Genomic DNA, 24,579 nt, shown 5'->3' with positions numbered 1-24,579 from the left:
GTCTGAATATCAGCTTTGTCTACTTTGGGGTAGAAAAATCTGCATCCAAACTCTGTAGCTAGAGTTGTCTCTTTGTTTTTCTCCTTGCTTTGTTTCCTTCACTTTTTGCCAAACAGAAGAGTAATGGCAAGAAAGCAGTGAAGTTTAGAAAGCAAGATATTTTTTGTCTGGACTACATTTACATCATATTTAATGACACATTGAGACAATGATTAGATAAAATGGAGGTCAGCACTCAGAGTACTTGTAGTGTGACTCCAAAAGCAGTGATGTACCCAAGGGGCAAGTTTAAGAATCCACGATGCAGCCATGACTTGAGTCTTCATGTTTTGGTACAAAAGCACATTACTTATTTCACCATGCTTTGAATATGATAACCGTAACTTCCAAGTTCTCTGAGAGAGAGAGATCTTGTATGATAATCTTTCAAGAGAGATTTCTTGTAGACACGGTTACCTTGTTTGGCAAATAACATTTCTTTGAGTCATGTTGGACAGGCCGTGCTTTTAAAGCTGCTGCATGCAACTGAGTATGCCTTCATCTTCCTTCTATGCAGCTGGGTTCTTTACGTAAATGGGAAAGAGAGGATCACAGACTGTCCTTCAGTGAACGATGGTAACTGGCATCACATTGCGGTCACATGGACATGCACGGATGGGGCATGGAAAGTGTACATCGATGGAAAACTGTCTGATGGAGGCAGCGGGCTCTCTGTTGGCTCAAAAATCCCTGGTATGCTTTATTTATATTACACCAGATCTGTTGCCTTCAGTCTATTTTATTGCAGAATTTGCTGTGCCTGCAAGGAAATGTTTATTTTGGTGATTTTAGTATGTTTTCACATTTTCAACATTTATGCAGGACTCATGTTTGCTATTCTTGTTCGTGAGGACAGTTCCCTCACTCAGCCTTGCTGAAGACAAAGTGCACATTTCTAGGGTAAACTAGCAGGTAACTTGTTTTGGGGGTAACAGAGTTTAGTCCACAAAGGAGCCTGTGCTGAGCTGATTTTTGGAATGGCTTTGTGAGAATAGGTTTCTCACACAACAAACTTAAGTTTAACTGGCATTTCCCGTACAAATGTGTGCTCAGAGTTGATTGACTTAGCCTTATGTTACTTTCAGACATCTTTTTAAAGTTATGTATTCCTAACAAGGTGGGGTTTGCTGTTTCATTGTTTTCTGTGATCAGTGGTCTTTCCAGTAATATCAGAAGACATGAAAAGGAATACCTAGCATTGAAGAGCTGTGAAAGGCCTCACGTTAGATTGCTGCAAAGAGATTTGGTTTTGATAGTTTTCATACTACCACCACCCAAATTTACATACAGTTTCAAAAAACTATCCACATAAAAAAAAAAAATATAGTGAAGCATTTTAGTCTGTGTACCTTATGCTTGCTCCTGTCTTTCCCAATTACATTGGAGTTATCTCCAGAGACAAGACCTAAGGAAGTGTGCAGTCTCCATTACTTTTTGTCCTTGTCCACACACCCTATGATATACAAAATGCATGTCCACATCGTCTGTGCTACTGGTCAAGGAGAGGAAATTTAACTTGTATGGCATGTCAGAACGTTGACTGTCTAATCACCAGTGTGCTTCTGAGGGTCTGGAATCAAATTTGTTCTATCTGACTTTCTAAGCTTTTGTTTAAAGCAGGAAGTGCAAGCTAGCACTGTAAAATATGCCCCACCTGCTCAAAACTGCATTTTGCATTGCTCTGTAATATGCTTCAAATACTGAGCTAGAAGTCGTCTCTTAGGGCCAATACCATTGCTGAAGCAGCCGTGTAAAGTTTCTGCTCTCATCACCATGAGTTTAGTATTAATGCGTATTTGAGAGTCACTTCCAAATTGTTATGCTCACTTACCTCAGTCTAGCATAAGGCTTCCCAGAGGTTTGCTGAAAGAATTTGTTGAAGGTGGCTGGTCTCCTGAACTACAAAATCTTAGTAACACAGGTTAGCAAAAGTTGTGTTTTGCTTAGTTTTTAATCTTCCTATGGGGATCCCTGCTGTAAGGCTTTGTTTCCTATCCCTGTTCTAATTCTCTCTGAGTTTAGGTGGTGGTGCACTTGTACTGGGTCAAGAGCAAGATCAGAAAGGAGAAGGATTCAACCCAGCTGAATCTTTTGTGGGCTCCATCAGCCAGCTCAACATTTGGGACCATGTCCTGTCTCCACAGCAGGTAAGTCCTTATTGCAGTGTTTGAGCACAGGTCTCTAAGCGTAGGATGAACATTTGAAAAGGCATTCCAAGTTAGCATATTGGATAGACCTCTGTTCCCACAGAAGTCAGTGGGCACCAGATGAAGCTCTGGCTTAGGGTAATAAGCTTAGCATAGTAAGTAGAGTAGCTTTAAGCAAAACTAGGTGTGGTAAAATCAACACCTTCTCTTCTGACTGAGCCTTTCTGTGTTATGTAGCTTTGAAAGAGAAATGAAGGCATACACAAAAGCTAGCAGTCCTGTTAGAAGAGGGAGAAAACCCAATGAAACGAGCTAAGGGCTTGTTTTACAGGTTACAGTTCCCTCATCCTGCTGTGTGAAGGCACCAGTAAAACTTCAGAGGGGAGGCATCAGAATTTCTGTCAATTCATTAGACACTATGAAAAATCTGAGCTATATAGTTCCAGGAAGAGTCTGAATGGGTAGCATAACTGCACATTAGGCTACTTTTATTTAGGTACCAAAAATAAAGGTTTGGCCTAAACTTCCACAGAGTTAAAAAATTAGTATAGATCAAAAGGTATCTGCAAGAACAGTGATCCCTCAACTTCTCGGGGAGACAAGCTTCAGTGCTCAGTTATCCTCAGATTGAAATTTTTTTCTTTATATCTAGTTGGGACCTCCCACTTCTGTTTATGACTAGTGTTTCTGTCTCCCACCATGCACTGCTGTGAAGAGCCTAACTTTATATGATTGATTACCTCCCCATAGGTACTGGGGGCTGCTGTTAGGTGTCACCAAAGCTGTCTCTGCTCCAGGCTGAACCAGCCTTGGTCCCACAGCCTCTCCTCACAAATGCTCCAACCCATCACCTTTTTGATGCCCTCCCCTGAACTTGCTCCAGCTTGTCAATGTCTTTCTTGTACTGAGGAGCCCAAAACAGAATGCAATACTCCAGATGTGGTCTAATAAGCACTGAGAAGAGGGAACAATCCCTTCCTTGCTTTTCTGATTGTGACCCTATTCACACAGCCAAGGATGCTGTTGGTCCTCATTATTTCCAGGGTGCACAGCTGGCCGATACTGAGCTCACTGCCTGCCAGAGCCCCTAGGTCCTTTTCCACAGGGCTGCTCCCTCTCCAGGCTTTCCCCAGCCTGTATCGTTCAGAGGTTTTTCCTTCCCATTTGTTCTTGTTGAATTTCGTGAGGTCTGTGTTGGCCCATTCCTCCAGCCTGTCAGGGTCCCTATGGATGCAGCTCTGTCCTTAGGCATACAGACTGGGCCTCCCAGTTTGATATTATCTGCAAACCCGATGACGGTGTGCTCCATCACCGCTTCCTTGTCATCAGTATTTCAATCCTGAAGGTCAGAAATGATGAAATTTTTGGTAACACTTGAACAGCAAGGACTAATGTTCAAAGTTAGAGGCATTTCTTGGGGGAAGAGTCTTTGGGTTAAAAGGTTTTGCTCTTCTCCTGCTGTTTTTTTTAAGGTTTTACTACTATTTGGTGGTTTATCACTGTTTGTTATCCATGATCCAAATAAGAAATAATAAAATGAACAGAAAATAGAAGTAAAGCAGAATCTTTGCTTCCGGCATCCAAATGTGTCCTCTGCTTCTTTGTCCTTTTCTTTGCTACTTTGGCTTTCTGCTAGGTCCAGAACTGCCCAGCAATCTGCTACTGTTCTTGGCTTTGGGGGTCACCAATTGTTGCATTGCCAAGTCAAATCTTTAGGCTTTTGTTCACCAGCAGTTTTGAAGCCGATAAGTATACATGTGATTTTACAGGACACACTGGTGAAGAGGTTAAATGCGATTTTCTGAGTCTTTCTCAGTGGTTGCCTGTCTTTAATGACAGGCTTGATTAAATTCCCATTTGCTTCAAATGCAATACAGTTAGGACGAGGAAGAAATTCCTGCCCTTCATTTATGGCATCCATATTACTCAACTGAAAAGACAGATGTGAGACCAGACAGGGAGCTGAGCCAAGTAAGCTTCCTATACAATTTTTACCTCATTCATTTCAGAGCTTGGGCTGGTAAATCACTATTGTTATCTCTTATTATCAGTTTTGTTGTGGCCAGCTGGAACTATTCAGTAAGTCTTACCTTCCTATTCTCAGCCATTAAAGAAAGCAGGATGACAGAATATGTTGCCCAGTGAATAACAAAGATTTTTCTTTGTGTAGTTTAATTGCTCATCCACTTGCACATTAATTTTGTATAGGTAAACCAACAGTCTAGTTGTTTTGTTGCTGAGTAGACAGCAGTAGAAATATGAGTTGTCTGTGTGGGACTGTGAGGTCCTTTCTGGCCCTCCATTCTCCATCATATAGCTTGGAAGGGCTGATTCCCAAACCTGCCTTTCCCACACTGGAAATTTTTCCCTGCAGATTCCTTGCAGTTTGTTTCCAAAGTTTGTCTCCCTTGGCCTAAGCAGTTTCCATCAGCACATACTGTTGAAGTGAGATCTTTGAAATGGCCTCAGAATAAACAGAGCAGGTTGCTCTCTTCTCCAGCTAAACCGACTCTAGAAGAGTCTGATCCGCCTCACTGGAGTTCAGGGTAGGGGGAATGTGAGAATAATTCAGTTGAGGTTCATGGTGTACCTTCCTTTCTCACAAAGACAGAGAGTATAGGACATTATTCTTGGGCAGTTTCCCAGCTGTTTGGCATGAACTGGGCACACCTGTGCTTTCTAACCAGCTAGCTGTGCCCGGAAGCTATGCTGCATGTATTGTACGGGTAGGCTGGCTGTGCTGAGATGTACACAGCCCACTGGGCTGCTCATCTTTGCTCTTCTTAATTCATTTTTTCATGCTGCTGAAGGAAACATTCCTTTCTCCCTGCCAGGGAATTACTGGAATGACCCTCCAGCACAGAAAAGCCAAAGAGTAGGAAGTAGTCTCAGTAGCCTAATTACTAACATGCTCTCTTAATTGAATAACCATCTTTTCTCCATAGACCACTTCCCTCTGTATCTTAAAAGAAGAGGAAATCCTTAATTATCCCTTTACTGTGCATTTGTCCGCCTCAGGACACACATGTTTTTTTCAGCAGTTCCATGGCTGAGATATGATTGCGGCTGCCCTGATAGGGAGAAACGTAACGGGGAGTACTGTGCCAATAATATACCTTAGTGCCAGTCACCTTCTGGGACTGTGTTTCCTTTCTGTTCCTGGAGTTACAGTGAACAAAGGCAATGCAGAGTGAATCCAAAGCCCTGGTCTTTCATTTACAGTTTTAAAACACTTTCATATAGCAGAAATCTCCGAGTCCCCAATGGAACTAGATGGCCTTCTTTTTTACAAATGTTGGGGTCAGGACGTCTGAGCTCCTTCCAGGGGACCACTATGGAATATTTATGTGACATCCCATCATTAAGGGTCTGTCTGCGTATTCTTACTATTGCATATGATTTACACTGGTGTCTGAATAGCTTAAAAGTGCTGTGCCATCTGGGGTCGTAGTCCCCAAGTTCCTTCTGTTGGTTGCCAGATAGAAATATAATAATGTTACTGTGTTTAATAGATTCCCAGAGTCACAGTAAAGAAGTAGAAATATTTTTACCGTATTGAAATAATTTTTTTTTACCTTAAAATACAATACTGAAACAGCTTAAGGATTCCCATTGGCATTTCAGTTTCTTGCAGTGAGAATGCAAAAAAAACCCCTAGTGGTGCCATTAATGGAGTTATGTTTTAAATGGAAAACTTCTCCATCAAAGATATTTGACCAGATCTGCTCTCAAGATATTAATCCGCTGTTCATCCAACAGTGTGTTCCTTTCTTTCTCCTATCCTTAGTTTGCCTATATAATTCCTGATTCAGTACATGGTTAGTTATGGCCCTGTCCTGCTTTCGTTGAAGTCAATGCCAATACTGCTGGTAGTATTGTTGTGGGTAGGCCTTGCCTGCAGTGTTTTGAAGAGCCTAGTGCATTGAATTCACGAAATTCTTGTCCTGGAAACAACGAATTGCTTTATTAAACTTCTCCTTTTTGTGTTTCTGTTCCTTAAACATGGTGCAGTGCTAGCAGAGTGTGCGAAATGCAGATCTTCAACATTAAGTTCCTTTTGGCTCCTATTTGATGTTTTTCTGCAAATATATCAAGTTTTCTCTTCAGGTTGCATTCTCATATCTGCCTTTTTCTGTGACATAAATACATTTTTCTTTCACGCTAACAAATGCAGTTGTTTTTCAAGAACTATGTTTTATACTTTGCTTGTATGACAAGTATTCCTTCAGGTATTGCCTCAGTACATGCCTGTCCACAGCTAGCTGGCTTATAAGTACAGAGTAACAAGTAGTTCAACTAGAAGCCTCTTGTGCTAGAAAGGATGAACATCGCTTATTCAATGATTTGTTCTAGTGTTGCATGCAGACATGGAAGGAATATTTTTTTACATTCATTTCCTACGTGGTCCTTAAACAGCACCTAATCAACTGTTTTAAATCCATAGGTAAAATCTCTGGCTACATCCTGTCCAGAAGAACTCCAAAAAGGAAATGTACTAGCCTGGCCAGATTTCCTGCCAGGAGTTGTTGGAAGAGTGAAGATAGATTACAAGAGTATATTTTGTGCTGGTTAGAACTTTATTTCTTAGAACCCTTTTTTTCTGAACAATATTATAAGACTTTTTTATGAGGTCAAATATGCTAGCTTGCAGCCTTTGCCCTACTAACCTTGAATAAATTATTTTCATAATTTGACAGTTAGAACATTCAGTCCTTCATTCCTCAAATTCCAGGATTTTGTAACAAAAGTTCATTGGAATCTCTGACAGAGATTTATTGCTTCCTGAATTGAGATGGGGAAAGAGTGAAGATGGTGTTCGGTCAGAAAGAAGTTTTTCTTGTCTTTTATTCTAAAAATAATTGGATGGTATTAAAATACCTACTGCCTCTTCACCTCTTTTCCTACAGATTCTTTTTCTGATGTTGTATGTTGATGATTCTCAAAACCCTTTGAACCCGAGCAGGATGTAGCATACATAACACTTCCCAAAGCTTTCTCCTGGATAAACTTATACAGGATCAAACAATCAGATAACAAATTTATTCCTTTCAGCACATAGCTGTATCTCTTACTGTATGCATATATTTTGTCCACAGACTGTCCGTCTTTGCAAGGATCCATACCACATCTGCGGGCCTCTTCTGCTGATTTAAAGCCAGGGTCAAAAGTGAGCCTCTCCTGTGACCCAGGCTTCCAGATAGTGGGAAACTCTGTTCAACACTGCCTTAACCTGGGACAGTGGACACGGCCTTTTCCCCGCTGTGAAAGTGAGTTGTCTCAGTGGGCTGGCAGGATTAGGAAACCCTAGCTTTTATTTGGACCCTGTCACTATTCATGGCCTGTTTATCCCTGCAGCTATGATGCACTTGAATCCATCCATGTTACAGCATATACATATATGCTTAAAACTAAACTCATGTTTTACTGAGCAGGAGCTACACCACGATGGGATTCTGCCACTTTTTTCAGTCAGTTTCTAATGCCCAGGGCAGAAGGGGGTCTATTTGGATCAGCAATCTGATACTCTGAGCTTTCCTCCCCAGTGGCACCAGGAGTGTGGAAGATGCACAGGAAATGCTAGAATATCTTTTCAAGTGTCACTGAGAATGTCAGGTTTGAAGTAAAAGCCTTGGCATTAATACGCTATAGAGTAATTTCTTTAAAGGCAGCAGAAATTTCTGTTAGGACTTAGAAGTGCTCCAAGACTTACAGGATTTCTTCTAAGAAACTGGGCTGCATACATTCAGGTTGCCAATGTTCTTTGAGTCCTGCTTTCCTGCTCCTGCCTTCTCCTTTTCTTTGGTTCTCCTCTGCTGTGACTGCACATGCGACTGCAGTTGCATGTGTTGGAGCTGACTATATTTTTCATTTCAGCGGAACAGTAAATTAGCTCCAGAAGTAGGTATTGTCTGATCCCAAAATTGATCAGTAGTTTGGGGAAAATCATCAAATTTGTTAAAAATACTTTTAAAATAGTTTGATCTAGATTTGATGTGATTTTTATGTTGTCTTCTTCATTCAGTTGTTCGTAGCACAAATCCAGGATCTGTCTCCTCTTCTGCCTAAAGAATAGCATGCATGTGAGGATTTACCCAAAAGCAAGTCCTGCTGGGCAGAGCGTCAGTTCACTGGCAGAGGCAGCTTTGCTCTTTCTTGATGTGCTATCAGTGACAAGCCACCAGAATCCTGTTATTGTTGTCATCTGATTTCTCTGTATTGGGCCAGGCAGTTTTACCTGTTGAGCACAGAGCTCAGACAGAACAGGGTTGACGTGCCACAAACATGGTGAGTGAATGAGGGCGAGACTCACCGACTGGCCTTTCTCGGCCTGTTCCACAAGTACCTGATGAATGAAAGTGGGTTGAACAGAGCTATTTTCTGCATCAAGAACTACAGCGTTTATAGTGGAAGGTGTGGTACAGAAAAGGTTCTTCTACTGACTGAATCAGGCTCATTGTAATCACTGCCTTCACCCACCAGGATCCTTTGCCTCTTCCTGCTACCAAAGACCCCCAAAACCACAGGTCCCCATCCCCTGACAGCCTGTCTTTGTTACAGGCTCTTCAGTTCTATCCCTCTACAGCAAGTACTTGGCTTCCGTTACCATGAGCTCTAAACACTTCACAGTGTCTTATTGTATGATCCTTGCATACGGCTGGGGAGCAAGGAGTTGCTACAATCCATGTAGTTACAAAGATGAGCTGTGTAGCTGTTGGAATAAGTTCATGTCATCTCAATTGAAACGAAGATGCACAGAAGCAGCTCTGCTAGAATAAATAGCAGCCTCCGGCAGGTAGGTACAGTGATGCCTTCTGCTGGCACAGCTGGGATCAGAAGGGCTTATTTACTATAGTCAAAGTCAAAGTGGTGCCCAAGGTTGTACATGAGGCCAGTTCCAATCTCTCCATCGTTCATGCACTCCCTGGTCTCAGACCAGTACTGTAACCTCTTAGCCGTAATCTGTTAGGTAGTTTTGCAGTGTTCAAACACAGTAACATTGAGCTTGTTTTTCAGTGAAGGGAAATAACAGGAACTTCCATGGAGGCAAACTTACTTTTCCTTGTTCCTTAAAACTCACCAAGGATCATTGATTATCAGGGGAAGTGTCCTGTGACTGAAGGGCATCTGCTTAGATCTTAGTCACAGATGTCTCCTCCAGAGCTAGCAGAATAGCAGGAGCTGGAGAGTCCCGCTCAGTCTCTGATTGACAAGTGCCCACAAAACAAGACCCTCCACCGGACCTGGAATCAATTAGCTACCTCAGAAAAGGCCCTCTTGCGGACAGGATTCCACAGTTGCAGTGAAGAAATCTCTGGTGGTGGCTCTCGTGGAATTATTCTGAAGTTGATCTGTGTCTGCTCTGCTGATGTGCCCTCTTTTCATTCATGTTGCAGGAATCAGCTGTGGAGTGCCTCTACCTTTAGAAAATGGATTTTATTCAGCTGAGGACTTTTTTGCTGGCAGTACCGTTACCTATCACTGCAACAATGGCTACTATTTGTTGGGCGACTCCAGGATGTTGTGCCTGGACAATGGGAGCTGGAACAGCATTTCACCATCTTGCCTTGGTGAGATGTGCCATACGTGTGGCTGCATGGGCTAGCGATCTTGCACTTCTCCTGTGCCCTTGGGTTTGGGTGGGATTTCATTCTGAAATTGTGAAGGCTGACCAGAGTCTCAGAAATCACACTCCAAAATATTCACATTTCTGAAATACCATGCTCAGCATTATGTGAAACCAAAACTACATCCTGGCACCTTTCTCTGTCAGTCCTCTTCTATGCCCCACACCCTGTACTTAATAAGCCTGCATTGCACTCCCAGCCTCTGTCCTTCCAGGTTCATTTAGCCCTGGAGTCCTTGCATTCTCTGCTCCTAACCTGTGCATTTCCCTGTGCTTCAGCACACTGTCAGTGTCCCATACTCTCTGACTAGGTTCTTTTAGACGTTCCACATGTGGAGGTTGTAATATTTAATATCAAATTTACTTATGTGAAGATAGTTGATGCTGCACAGGATTTCTGATTTAGCAGAGTGATACAAAGTATACTGCGTAACACAATACAAATGAATGCAAGTTACACTTAGCAAAATACAGCAATTGCCATACACAGTTCAATCACAATACCAACGTGTTTCCCATTACCAGTCTCTATAATATGCTCACTGTCATGACACTGGGCGTTCCCAGTAGCTAGGAATGAACATGTGGGTTGAAGCCAGCTCAAGCCTATTGCTAGTTGTCTGGTTTTTATACTTTATGTTGGCCTGAGCCGCGTATTCAGTTCCCCTCCATGCTGGTCTGGCTAACTCAGGGAGACATTCGCACTCTTTCAATGAACTCAGGGAGAAGCATTTACACCACCTGTTGATCCACTCAACTGTTGATAGCTGTTTACCTAAAACAAAGGCCACCTTCCTGTCCCCTTGTGTTAGGTCAGCTTCTTTGTAATAGCAGTGGTCGGTCACACCCCACATTATTCCCTGAGCTTCATGGGCAGATCAACCTTTGCCCATCTCCTCTGAGCCTTCTTCCATTGTGGGGATTTATTGGTCAGTCACACATGCCTGTCAGGAAGGAGCTGCAGCATTGAGAGGGCTGGGAGTGCACTTATGGACACAGTTCATGTAGTTGCCACACCGTAACTTACTTCCTGGTCAGCTGGGTCTGATGTACCAGATGCAGCTGCAGGAGCTGAAAGATGAGACAGACCAGCATTGTGCTGCATACAGAGGACTGGGTGTGACTGTTCTTGTAGGGCCATGTCTCCAGCAGATCCCTGCTGGAATCCACTAGCTAGGTGTACTTGGATTGCTGCTGTCTTAGTCATGCCTAACATGGGAGTTGTGGGGTAACAACCTGGAAAGATTTGTGTTTGATTTGACTCTTAATTTTACGTGGGAATAGCACATAATTTTTTCAGTCAAGATGAGCAAAAGAAAAGCCAACAGTTTTTTAGTTCTGCCAAAATTCACTTTGGAGTAGGATCCATCTGCTTTCATAGCATCCTGTCTACCAGGACTCCTTCAGAACCTCCAAACAGACCGTCTAGTCTGTTGTTCCTCTCTTTGCTTTTCACCTTTGCACCTTATACCAAGGCCTAAAGATGAGCAGGCTCAGAGCAGATGCTGCAAGGCTGTCCAAATAGTTCGATATCTGTGCAGTAGGAAGGATGATGTTGAGAAGGAAAAGCCCTGTGCCCCACCTTCCAGCCTGTCCTGTCTCTCAAAGCAGAGTAGACTAAGGGGAAAATGAAAGCAAGTGGCTTTGGCACCCTGACCCACCCTTTACCTTTCTGATTCATGCTCCAGGCAGGTGCTAACAAAGCCTGGCACGCCTATGCCCTGGGGCATTCCTTTTGCTCTGTTATGGATCTGATTCATAGTGTCCTTTCACTCTTCCTTGCCTTACAAGACATTACAGGAGGAGCAGTGATTCCAGTTCTGCTGTGGTAGCACTTTGCATTCTCCTGATGCTTGTGTAATTGGCAACTGTTTTGATTTTAACGTGCAGTTTTCATCTTGCATGTCAGAAAGAAATTTGTCTTCTTTTCAGAACATTGTTGAGTTCTTTTCATAGCGGCCAGACTCATTCAGCAGTGAAGAATAAACACACCAATTCAGTAAATTTTGTTGCTTTTTTAGCCAAGTTGCTTTTTTGCCTGGAAATGGGCAAAGAACTCCAGCTGTATGCCTGCATGGTATACCTAGTTCAACAGCTGTCCTGCAGCAGGACTTTTAAATGAAGAATTGTTCTATCTATCTCTAACAGTCTTGCTTATATAAAGAATAATCCCTGATACCAGAATTTTTCAATTAGATACTTCGGAATTGACCCATTGCAATTTATGACTCATTGTTTACATACCAAGAACACTTCTGTACAGTCAGGATTTGAAAGCTGATATGAAGTATTCTGGAGTGAGGGATTTTTTTGCTGTACAGTACCAAGCCCCATGGAGCATAAATGAAGTGGCATTTCTAGGCACTACTATCGTATAAATAGTTAATTATAATGACTAATATATTTTGAACTCATTTTAACTTTTCTGGCAACTGCAGGCACTTCTCATTCCTAGTCTAATGTAATTCTCTTCAGCAAAGATGGGGCTTTAATCATATTTTACTTTCAGAGTGTTTGCCCTCTTGGCTAAGTTTTCCTGTCTTACAGGTGGGAAGTTTGAGATAGAGAGGATTTCCCAAGCAAGTGTTTAATGCAGAAGTCCTCCCTCATAATGTCTGTCCAAACTAGTAGTAACAGCACATGAGTTACGATGTCTATTCTTTTACTTTCTTTGGAAACTAGATACTTTTTGTGGAAGTATTGACTGAAGGTTAACAGGATTTGTCTCTGATTTTCTCGCAGTTCACAATATTGTATAGTAAGTTAGATAGAAAGCATAAATATTAATTTAAATATTAAATATTTTTACTGGTGCATCAAAAATGTGATTGAAGTAAGAGTGATTTTTAATTATACTAATTAAAGCGATTCCTCTTGACAGTGAGACAGAAATTTAAAGCAGATGCTTATTACGAATACCACCCTAGAGACATCTTTTTTGTGTTTCTTTTTTGTAGACGTTGATGAATGCGCTGTTGGATCAGACTGCGATGAGCATGCATCTTGTCTCAACACAAATGGATCCTATGTTTGCACTTGCATCCCTCCTTACACAGGAGATGGTAAAAAATGTGCAGGTATGGGAAAGAAAAACATCAGGCTAGCCTTTCCAAGGTTCTGTAGAGGCCAGTATCCTGCCTCCCACTGTGGAAGACAGTTGCCAGTAACTGATATCTAGGGAGGGACAGGGCAGGCATGCTCTCATCTCCAGACCACTTTGGCCTGAATGATGCTGTGATGAAGTGTCTCCTTTTGTTTCTTAAGAGCTTACCTCTCCCTGTGGAGCCATTGGGATTCTGGTCCGAGACATACACACATGCAAAATCCTCTTGCACATGGAGCACATGTGCTGAAGACCTGGGAAGGCTGCATGCCACAATGTGTCACTTCTCAGAGCAGAGCTGTGCAGTGAAGAAATATTTGAATACAGGCATCTGAGTAGGGTTTGAGCTGCCTGTGGAAATGTTAAGCAAGGTAACTTTGCATGAAGATGACAAGACAGTGGCATAGATTGGGATAAAAGGTAGCTGAGCTGATTTCCTGTTTAGGGCTGGACATGCTGGAATGAGCTTTCCCTCACAGAGGGAAAAATGACTGCAAGATGTGTTTGCTTCTGACATTGAATGCAAACTCAGTTACAGAGGGCTCTTCCATATCAAGAGTAGCTTACTTGCACGAGTCTTCAGTGCCTGTCACTTACATATATAACAGAGAAAAGCTGGTAAGGCTGTAAACTACTTATGAGTGTTTTCCACGTGCTCTGCCTTCCTACTTTCAGAAAATTCCCAAGGATATCTCCTGCAACATGTTTATAAAACCAGGTACTTAGTTATGTTATTGATAGTTTCTCTCTTTCTCCTCAGAACCGGTGAAGTGCCGTAATCCAGGAAATCCAGACCATGGCCATTTATATGGGGACACTTACAGTGTTGGCAGTGAAGTAACATTTTCCTGTGAAGAAGGATTTCAGCTGACAGGAATGACTAAACTTACATGCATGGAGTCTGGAGAGTGGAGCCACCCAATACCATATTGTGAAGGTGTGGTTCCTGGGGAGAATTCATATTGTAATATGTGTTGTTAGAGAGATGGAAGGGGGAAAGTAGTAGTGTAGAGCCTTTAGAGACCATGGCAGCTAATGAAACCCTGTCCTAGCAGACCTGGGTCTCAGTGTTGAAGTCTCTGTTGTCTTAAGAGATGTAAGCACCAGTTGAAGCTTTTCCAACAGTTGTCATATTCATAGTGGTACTCTCTTATGCAGATTCACCAAGGTGTCAAAGGCGTAAACTCATCTCATTTTAATGTAAGCATTAAAAGTCTTTCTTCTCCACCTAGCCTCCCCTTTTCAAGGAACTTGTGGGAACTTAATGTCTTAAAGATCGTTAACTGTGTTTCAGTGGATAAAAAGCAACCATAGAGGACAGGCTGGTGCACGTACATATACATGGTATAACTGCAGAAATTGTTTCTTTAGAAAACCAGAACTAATGAGGTGAAGCACAGGGTAAAATGAAGGGGTGACAAAGACAATGTCAAGAAAACAATTACTTTGTCCATAGGGAGGGGTGGATATGGAGTCCTCTTGACAGCCAAGCATGTGGTTTGACTATTAACAACCTATTTCCAGTTAGTCCAATTTCTCAGTAACGTGAAGTCGGATAAAGAGCCCTACATGTCAATTATAGCTTAGTCAAGAACCCGATGTTGCCTAGGGCTTTACACTTCTTCAAACCTATTTAGAGAAAACAAAGCAAATCCTGATTTTCTGTTCTTTTTTATTTGTGTTGTATCAACCTCTCTTGTGATCCTGTCTTTTTAAAGCTATATCCTGTGGTGGTCCAGTTATTCCAGAAAACAGTGCCATTTTGGGCTCAAATTTTACATACCACAATAAGGTGGTGTACAGGTAGGAATTCAATATGTTTGAAGTGCTATATTAATAATTGATTGAGAATCTGGCAACAAATGAGAGCATGGCTGAATTGAGAGAATGGTTGAAATGAAGGAGAGGAGCAAGATGGGATTAAAGTAATGGGAAGACATTTGGTTATAGCTGTAGCTATTCACTAGCAGAGCTGAATGGTTACTCCAGTACTACCTCTCTATGCCCTGCAGAGAAAGATGGTGTATGCAGGTGTGGATGAAGACACAAAAGGGGTGGCTGTTTATGTTGTGCATAAAAGCACTCTGTGTTTCATAGCACTTCTTTTCTTCTAACGCAGATGCAATGATGGATACCACTTAGTGGGTGAAAAGGAAATTTTGTGCCTTGCTAGTGGCACTTGGAATCATCCTCCCCCCTCCTGTGAAATGGTGACTTGTCCTACCCCACAGGGTATCAGCAATGGAAAATACACACTCAGTGGCACAACCTACCTTTCCTCTGTATCATACACGTGTGACAATGGATACAGGTAAATGCAGAAACGTTCCTGAGCCAAATGCAGGTGGCATGCATGCTAGAAGGTCCAACTTATGTCTGAAAGACACAAAGCTGGAATCATTGCTCAGAAAGATAAAATACTAAAACAGAATTTAAAAAGACTTCTTTATGTCCTGAAGGTACTTTCTGTATTTCATCCTAAATTGGAGCCGTTCAAGAAGGTCATTCAGGATTTGCTATATAAATATATATCTGCAATGCTTTCATTTTACCATCAAGTTCAAAGACATATTTTGAATATTCAGAAAAATAGTTGTCATTATTTTCGAAAGTTCTCATTTGTCTTTAAAGATTATCATACTCCTACAGCTTTAGCAATATTATTTTTGCTATTGTTTTACAATGCCTTTGGTGAAAGAACCTTCTGGAAGACACTAATTTAGTCCTTGAACTCTTTGTAGTAGTTACTTATTCTAGGCTTTTATTCTGTTTTACATTTCTAAGCAATTATATTGGAAACATATGTTTAATATGCTGCAATTAAAAATTAATACAGTAATGCTATATCCAAGGATGTGGCTTTATGTCCAAGTTTCTGCCTCTCCTAATATCTGCTTGTACCTCTAGCAGATTTACTCTGACTTAAGCAGTCTCGTATGGACCTCTTTAAGTCTGAATTTTTTCTGTATTTTCCTGTGCAAGCATTCCCTTGTCCAGATGCAGGCAGGTAGGTTAGGTGTGCTCATTTGGTGAATGTTTTAATCATGTTAATACAAATGGATACCTCAGCTGCAGTCCAGTGTAGTGTTAAGTTGTAGATTCACAGTGTGGGCTTATCTGTACCCCACTAAACCAGGCAGTGTTTTTACCAATGTCAGTGAGTTTTTTGACCATGGACTTAGGACATATAGGCAGCAAATACCACATGAGTTGTGACTCTTTCTGTTTACCTGTCTAGCATAGCTTGGTGAGAGAAGTCCTCTCTTCTCTGGTCACCACTCCAGGAGAAGCCCTCCCAAACAGTGTCCCTCTTATGCATTATTTCGGGACCTAAGTGTGGACCCAGTCTCTTCCTTCAAGCACCTCTTATGTTCTTTTTGTCTTAAAAGTATTGCCACAAGCAGAGGTCAGAGCCCACTGTCCTGACAAGGACCTGTACCATATCTGTGAGGGCTTTACAGGTCAGCGTTGTTCTCTTCCATTAACCCTGGAGCTCATTTCAGTCAACTCAACATGGGAGTCTAATAGTATTTGAGACTAAATTGTAGGGAATCAAACGCACCTGTGTAGGGCTCTCAGGTATGACATGGGACCTACTGGGAATCCATAGCCAGCTGACATAGCAGCTGGAAGCCAGGGGCTTCACCCAGGACATCTCACGGTGGTGTTGAATACCTCTGTTTAGACAACTGAGTCACACCTTTTGTACCAATGCATTGCTGTTCCCTCAGCTAAGGAAACTAAAAAATACCATCAACTTCAAATGTATGTGGCCATTCACTCAAGCACAATCCTTTACCTCCTGAAGGAACTGAATGCCTTTTTGTAAACAAACCTGAACAGGAGCATTTCCTTCAGTTTTCTGAGTGAAGATAGTGTTTAAGTCCTTGAGTGAATCAGGTCTCAGACTGAGGCCTAGCTGCAAGTCTCAAGATTGGCATGATGTTGATGGCATACAAGTAAATCTTTAAGCTTAAATAAATCTTTAAGCACCCCATGACTTTCTTTTGTGGCTCAAAGATGGGCAAAGCTACAGCAGAAGTTATATGTGTGTCTGCACAATGCATTGAGGCTCCGCATGAATTCCACGAGCTCTCTCTTCAAAATAATCTGAAGACCAGCTCTTCTGACAGCATCAGCAGTGTTTTTTCATGAACAGAGGGTGAGATTCTGGCCTCTACTGAACTCAATGAGAGACTCCCCTTGGTTTCACTGGGGCCAGGAAGTCAGTGAGAAGCAAAGCACATCTTTCCCTCTCTGTTCCTCACCTGGACTGAAATGGCAGCCTTAATAACGATCTTTGTGTCTCAGCCTTCAGGGACCTTCTGTACTTGTCTGTGCATCTTCAGGGAACTGGAACAGCACACCTCCAGCTTGCAACATTGTCTCTTGTGGATCCCCTCCTGCCATCAAAGACGCAGTCATCAATGGAAATAACTTTACTTTTGGAAACACCGTCTCTTACACGTGTAAGGAAGGGTATGTAGATTAGCACTACTGGACTAATAGTCAGGACAAGTAAAATTGGTGCACTGCTTCACAAGTCCTTTATAACTGCACACTAATTCATTTTTACTGCTTCTGTCTTAACTCTCTGGAAATTAAATGTGATGGAGATTTTTTGGTGGGCTGTCAAGTTAGTACAGGACACATAGGCATTTCTTAAGGTAGTTTCACGGCAGCTGAATACACTCTGGAAGAGGAGAATGGACAGGAGTCATGGGGAATGATAGACCAATTCAATAGGAAGTGCTCTCCCTTGGAGTTACTACAGAACTAGTACTTCTGTGGTAAACCCAAGGCCCTGATCATAAAGAATTCCCCATGTTTCTTCAGGCTGTAAGAAAGCTGTTGGTGTGTTTTGAGAACTGTCTGTTCTGGTGTTGTAAATTCTGCTTCCTTAAAACTGTGACTCCTTGTTTATTGAGGTGCATTATTTTTCTTTAATTTCCGTCTACTCAGTGTAGTGACCTTTTCGGACCATATTTCATCAAAGATGAGGCTCCATTTTGATGATGTAGAGCATGAATGTAATGCTGGACTCTGATCCTGCAAGAATCTTTGCACATGCTTATCTTTACAGCCTGTGAGCAGTCCCATTGAATTTCTTGAAACTGTTCTGTCCAAAAGGCAGAGCAGGTATGCTGAGCTTTTGCCAGGTCAGGCTCTAAGTGACTGGAGGATTTTCTGCTCCTTCTTGACGTAAAAAGGTAGATTGATAAGCCAGCATTTTTCTTATGAACTGGCTTTGCAATATTATTTGAAAGATAATTGAAGCAAAACATCTTTATTCTGTTTTCTTGACTGTATTATGATTTCAAAAGCTGCTTCTCTTCCCTGTGCAAGCATTTTAAATGGGAAAGGATAGCAGCATTTAAAAAGGGTCACAGCCGTCTGTGACAATGAATAGAGTGGATCATATTAAACACTGGCACATAATAGGCTCTTTTTCTGGAATCCAGTCATGAGGCTTTGAAAACAAATCCTGCAAACAAGACAAAGTACTTTTACAGATGTTGCCATCAAAATCTGAACAACCAGTTTCCAGCCTGCAGCTGGAAAGAGTCATGGGGAACTCTGCAGTAGTTACTGTTTCTTTGCTTTCTGTGAGAGCACACCAAAGAGATTTCAAAAATGAAGAAGAAGATAGTCACAGGTACTGTGACTATACTGTTGCATATTTAAGCAGCAGGGTTTTAAGTGGGGTGATGAGCAGCATGGAGTAATGCCTGTCACGGCATCCCAGAGACAGATTAGAGAAATACAACTACACTAACAGTAATCATGTGGTAGAATTTCATTATAAAAAACAAATTTTTTTCTTACTCAGCATTATTTTTTTTGTTGGCTTTTATAACAATTTTTACAGTGCGTTTTTAGGAAAAAGTTGTTACAAAATTGCCATGTGCATTATTGGCAAGAGCATCTCTGGGTCACTCACTAAGGAATTTCTCATTGCTTCCAAGTGTGAAAATAGATTGATAGGGCTGATACAGGAACCCAAAAGGCCTTTATGGGCTTTTCATCTCTTTCTTCTCCATTCAGTTCTGCTAAAGGGGAAGAATTTCTTGGTGGGATCCTTTCTTTGAGGATTGTATGGACTGGCACAGCACAATACTAGGTTTGTTGTAGGAGTTTCAACCAAAATGGAAGTTCAGGAATGGTAATCCGATGGACAGACGAGAGAGAAGCAATATACACAAGGTGTGCTAGGATATCCCTCATTGTGATACCTCACCCATGGGCATGTAGGCTTTAAGATTTTCTTTTTGAAGTTGATCATAGCTTTTGTAAAGGATCCTATTCTTCCGGGGTGCTAGCAAGCAAGCTCGTACTGCATGGGCTTCAGGAAACTAGATGGTGTTTGACAATGCTTGTCTTTTTGACTTCCTATGTGGTTTCCTTATCCACAGTTACACGTTAGTTGGCCCTGCAACCGTAGAGTGCTTAGCCAGCGGCGAGTGGAGTGTGAGCCACCAGCAGTGCCTGGCAGTATCCTGTGATGAACCACCCCATGTGGAAAATGCATCACCAGAGAGTGGCCACCGCCTCTTTGGTGATATAGCTTATTACTTCTGCTCGGATGGCTACAGCCTGGCTGATAACTCTCAGCTGCTTTGCAATGCAGAAGGGAAGTGGGTGCCTCCAGAGGGCAGGGAGATGCCCCACTGCATAGCTGATTTCTGTGAAAAGCCATCCACCGTCTCATACAGCATCCTGGAGTCCATTAGTAAAGCCAGATTTGCAGCTGGCTCCATCGTGAGCTTCAAGTGCATGGAAGGCTTTGTTCTGAACACTTCAGCCAAGATCGAGTGCCTTCGAGGGGGCCAATGGAGTCCTTCTCCTTTGAGCATCCAGTGCATCCCTGTTCGCTGCGGAGAGCCTCCCCACATTAGCAATGGCTATGCCAGTGGGGCTAACTACAGCTTCGGAGCAGTGGTGGCTTACAGCTGCAACAAGGGGTTCTACATCAAGGGAGAGAAGAAGCGGACCTGTGAGGCCACTGGCAACTGGAGTGGCAGTTTGCCCACATGCCACCCAGTGTCCTGTGGAGAACCACCGCAGCTTGAGAATGGCTTTATTAAGGTACAGAATGAGTTTTCTCATCTGCCTGGTACCATAGCAAACTGAATATGTCTTGACAATTGCCGCTGTTGGGGTTTTCTTTCTTCTGTTTTGCTCTCCTGTTAAAATTGAGGAAGCACGTGACTGGATGGAATAAGCAATGGGAAAAATGGGTGGATTTGCAGCAGAATCATGTCTGAAAAACATGGACACTTCCATGGGACTTCCTATCTTAAAGTGGGTTTTCGGTTAGGAGACTGAAGATGCCATATGACAATCGATTGATTTCCTTAATGTCTTACTCTTCATTTGTTTGGTCCATGGCTGGCTTTCCAGTGCCATTTGGAGACATTTGAAGTACTCTTGCCAGTTCACAAGCCTTGCTCTTTTCACTGCTATGAAAAAAAATCTGATTTGCAATAGATAAATCACCCTGGGATAATTTTTCTCCTTTTGATGCAAGCACACTTCTTTACTGAAATCAGAACTTCCCTTTCCTTATCAAATTACATTGCAGCAATGCCTGAAGTTAAAAATTTCCTTGTGGCAGCCCAAACCTGTAACAACTACTTAACCTGAGTTGTGCTTTGATGCATAAGGGTAATACTGTGGTAAGGAAGATCAAAAACACTATTGTAAAGATTTAGCTTTGAATTTTTAAAGCATTTTTCTTCCGAACATCACCCCTCCTTCCTTAAATCTAGACACCAGGGAATCTGCATTTGCTAAAAACTGGGGCGTTGCATTCCAGTTCCTACATGGGCTTCCAGGAGTAATAGCAATAATTTCTGTTCAGACTCCCACACAGATACATCTTCTAATTAATGCATATCACTTTCTGTTGTCTTCCTTAGGTAGGATCACTCCTCCAGGTATTCATTCCAGTTAGAGACATTTTTTAATACCTCAGTCAGAGCTCAGCTTGCAACTTTGAGGGGCTCAGCTGCCTGCTCAAGACCTTGCAGCTGCATATGTGGCACTTATAGACATCTCCTAGTAGTAGTACATGTGAGGGCTCCCACCTTGAATACACCTGTAAGCTAAAGAATCATAACAACAATAGGCCATTTCATGGCAGCTTCTCCTGACCCATTTCTTTTCTGTCTTCCTGTCTACACATGTTTTGGCCTCATGGGTCGGGAAGGGGGAAAGCAGAGGAAATATTTTCTAGATTTTACCTTTTAAGCCTTCAATTTCCTGCTTTCTCTTGATGGTGCTCCCAGATTTCCTGACAACAGAGTGCATCATTTGAGGCAAGACGTTCTGTGTCAGTTATTTGCATTCATTCCCTTGCAGGCAGCCTTTACTGCTGTCTAGGATTCAGCTAGAAGCTAGACTAAGAGAACACAAGAAATGAAATCAACCTATCAACCTCCTATTGCCTCAATCATGCATCTTCATTTCAGACATGTCCCTGTCTTATCTGTTTTGCAGGAAACAACTGGACGCTTCTTTGAGAATCAGGCAAATTATCAGTGTGAGTCTGGCTACCAGATGATTGGGAGCTCAGTGTTTACCTGCCAAGCCAATCGGCAATGGTACAGTGAATCACCTCCTTACTGTGTTCCCCTCAGCTGTGGAAAACCGCCGCCCATCCAGCATGGCTACTCCAAAGGAGAAACTTTTGATATGGGCTCCAAAGTTGAGTTTTTCTGTGATGAAGGCTATGAGCTGATTGGAGATGTTTCTTGGACATGTCAGAAGTCTGGGAAATGGAGCAAAAAGCAAAGCCCAAAGTGTCTGCCAACAAAATGTCCAGAACCACCCTTGGCAGAAAACCAGCTGGTCTTGAGGGAAGTGACTTACCAAGTCGGTGTTGTACAGTTCTCCTGCAAGGAGGGTTATGTTTTGCATGGCTCCTCTGTACTGAAATGCTTGCCCTCCCAACAGTGGAATGATTCCTTTCCCTTCTGCAAGGTTGTACAGTGTCCTGCACCTCCATACATCCCCTTTGGTGACCCCTTGACTTCATCCCTTCATTTTGGTAGCACTGTGAAATACATCTGCGTGGATGGGTTTTTACTGAAGGGTGAGTCTACCATCAGATGCCAGGCTGATGGCTCATGGAGCTTGCCTTTGCCAGAATGTATTCCTGTGGAGTGCCCCCAACCAGAAGAAATTCAGAATGGCATTGTTGATGTGCAGGGCCTCACCTTCCTTAGCACAGCCCTCTATACATGTAAGCCAGGCTTTGAACTGGTGGGGAACACAACTATCCTCTGCGGAGAAGATGGCCTGTGGCTTGGAGGAAGGCCAGCTTGCAAACCTATTCAATGCCCAAGGCCTAAGAAGATCCTCAACGGCAAATACTCATTCACAAACTTCCATTATGGGCAGACTGTTAGGTATTCCTGTGACAGAGGTTTCCAGCTCCAAGGGGAGGAAACGCTGAGATGCCTAGAGACAGGGGATTGGAGTACAGAGGTTCCCTCCTGCAAAGCCATAAATTGCCAGCCCCCTCAGCCCATCGAGAATGGCTTTGTGGAGGGTGCAGATTATAGCTATGGGGCCATGGTCATTTACAGCTGTGTGCCAGGCTTCCAGCTGTCTGGCCTTGCCATGCAGACCTGTGAAGAACTGGGCTGGTCTAGCTCCACACCTGCCTGCCTCCCAACAGACTGTGGCCTGCCCCCTCACATTGACTTTGGGGAGTACGTGCAGGTGAGACATGGGGAAAGACGTTCTGACCGGGAGAGTGTTACAGAGAGTCCCTCCCTTTCGCATATGTTACTGGCTGACAATTTGAAAGACTTCAGAAGTTCCTTGAAGGAGGACAGTGCAATGCAGCTCACCACTTTCTTATTTGGAACTATCATTTTATACACATGTTACTCTGGCTATGAGCTGCTGGGAAACCCTGTTCTAGCTTGCCAAGAAGATGGGGCTTGGAATGGCACTGCCCCCGCCTGTGTTTCAATAGAGTGCACCTTACTGTCACCCCCAGAGAACGGTTTTTTACATTTCACTGAGAACACGCTCGGTAGCGTGGTGCAGTACACCTGTAAGCCAGGGTTCAGACTTGTTGGCTCTGACACACGACTATGTTTGCCAAGTCGGCAGTGGAGTAACACTGCTCCATATTGCAAACCAATAATGTGCAACTCACCTGCCCAGCTTATGAATGGGAACATGAGAGGGGAGAACTACACGTATGGGAGTGTTGTCTACTATGAGTGTGATCCTGGATACCAGTTAAATGGCCCCACAGAGAGGAGATGCCAAGAGAACCAGAAATGGGATGGCAGTGAACCGATTTGCATTCCTGTTTCCTGCAGCCCACCACCAGTTTTGGAGAACGGTCAGGTGACTGGAGAGGAGTACACATTCCAGAGACATACAGAGTACAGCTGCAATGAAGGTTTCCTGTTAGATGGGGATAGGAGTAGAGTCTGCCTTGCAAATGGAAGCTGGAGTGGAATCGCTCCAGTTTGCAAAGCTGTGACCTGCCCTGTGCCGCTGCCTCTTCCCAATGGGAGAATTAGTGGCTCAGATTTTGGCTTTAAGAAAGACGTGCACTATCACTGCAATGAAGGATACAGCCTGCAAGGAGCGTCTACGCTTACCTGTCAGAGTGATGGTACCTGGGATTCAGAAGCTCCACACTGTGAGCCAGTCCTTTGTGGACCTCCTGAGGACATCTCCCATGGCTTTCTGAATGGCTCAGGCTTTACCTATGGGGAATTTGCCCAGTATGTGTGCTTCCCTGGTTACGAGCTGCATGGCAATCCTTTACGGCAATGTTTGTCCAATGGTTCCTGGAGTGGAAGCCTTCCATCTTGCCTGCCCTGTCTGTGTCCTGCACTACAGATTCAGAATGGGGTTGTTCTTGGTACAGACTTCAGCTGTGGCAAAAGTGCCCAGTTTCAATGCCTGGAGGGCTTCAAACTGCTAGGGCCTTCTGAAGTCACCTGTGAGGCAGCTGGCAAGTGGAGTTCTGGGTTCCCTCGCTGCGGGCAGATTTCCTGCGGCTCTCCACCCATCATCCCCAACACATTTATCAATGGGAGCAGCTCTGCAGATGAGAACACCATCATCTATACCTGCCTGACGGGTTTTGTCATGCGGGGGAGTCCAGAACTGACTTGTGTGGAGACTGGTGTCTGGAAGAAGCCATACCCAAGCTGTGAGCTGTTAAGCTGTGGCCCACCACCTTCTGTCCCAAATGCAGAGGTTCTTGGGAACACTTACACCTATGGGAGCAAGGTCCAGTACAGGTAAGAATGCTGCTGCCATTCTGTTTCTATAAAATCTCTGAAGGAATGAAGATGGAAGGTTTATGTACCCTCAGTTAGTGCAAGTTTTTAAAAGACCTGGAAGAAAAGTTGCGCCCTATCACATGCTCAGATTCACAAAGCCCACATTCCCATGCACATATAAAATATTATTCGGACCACTGTCAAAACTCCAGGAAGGTATTTCAGCCTGTTGGGCTGCACTCCTCCACCACCTTTTGTTTCCCATTCCCCTTTGCGTTCCTCTTCTCTGAAACACTTGTCTGGACATTCAGGTTTTCTTAGCAGGTGGCAGCAACAGTCATCAGGGTGTGCAATTTTTCTCCCCTTTTGGCACCCCATTTACGTCTTCCTTCTGCTTCAGGTGCT

General features: G+C 43.1%; 1 protein-coding gene across 1 annotated transcript in view; it reads left to right on the top strand.

Moving 5' to 3' along the window:
- Positions 1-24,579, top strand: part of SVEP1 (sushi, von Willebrand factor type A, EGF and pentraxin domain containing 1) — a 129,895-nt gene that overhangs the window by 78,474 nt on the left and 26,842 nt on the right. The window contains exons 27-38 of the mRNA XM_050913002.1: positions 557-732; positions 2,062-2,186; positions 6,631-6,754; positions 7,283-7,453; positions 9,581-9,754; positions 12,768-12,887; positions 13,674-13,850; positions 14,632-14,716; positions 15,033-15,224; positions 17,225-17,392; positions 19,327-19,999; positions 21,413-24,192. Coding sequence (XP_050768959.1) covers positions 557-732; positions 2,062-2,186; positions 6,631-6,754; positions 7,283-7,453; positions 9,581-9,754; positions 12,768-12,887; positions 13,674-13,850; positions 14,632-14,716; positions 15,033-15,224; positions 17,225-17,392; positions 19,327-19,999; positions 21,413-24,192 — 4,965 coding nt within the window. The remainder of the gene's footprint in view (positions 1-556; positions 733-2,061; positions 2,187-6,630; positions 6,755-7,282; positions 7,454-9,580; positions 9,755-12,767; positions 12,888-13,673; positions 13,851-14,631; positions 14,717-15,032; positions 15,225-17,224; positions 17,393-19,326; positions 20,000-21,412; positions 24,193-24,579) is intronic.

The sequence above is a fragment of the Gymnogyps californianus genome, chromosome Z (assembly GCF_018139145.2).
Source record: "Gymnogyps californianus isolate 813 chromosome Z, ASM1813914v2, whole genome shotgun sequence".
Taxonomy (NCBI): domain Eukaryota; kingdom Metazoa; phylum Chordata; class Aves; order Accipitriformes; family Cathartidae; genus Gymnogyps; species Gymnogyps californianus.
This window is presented reverse-complemented; position numbering and strand designations above follow the sequence as displayed.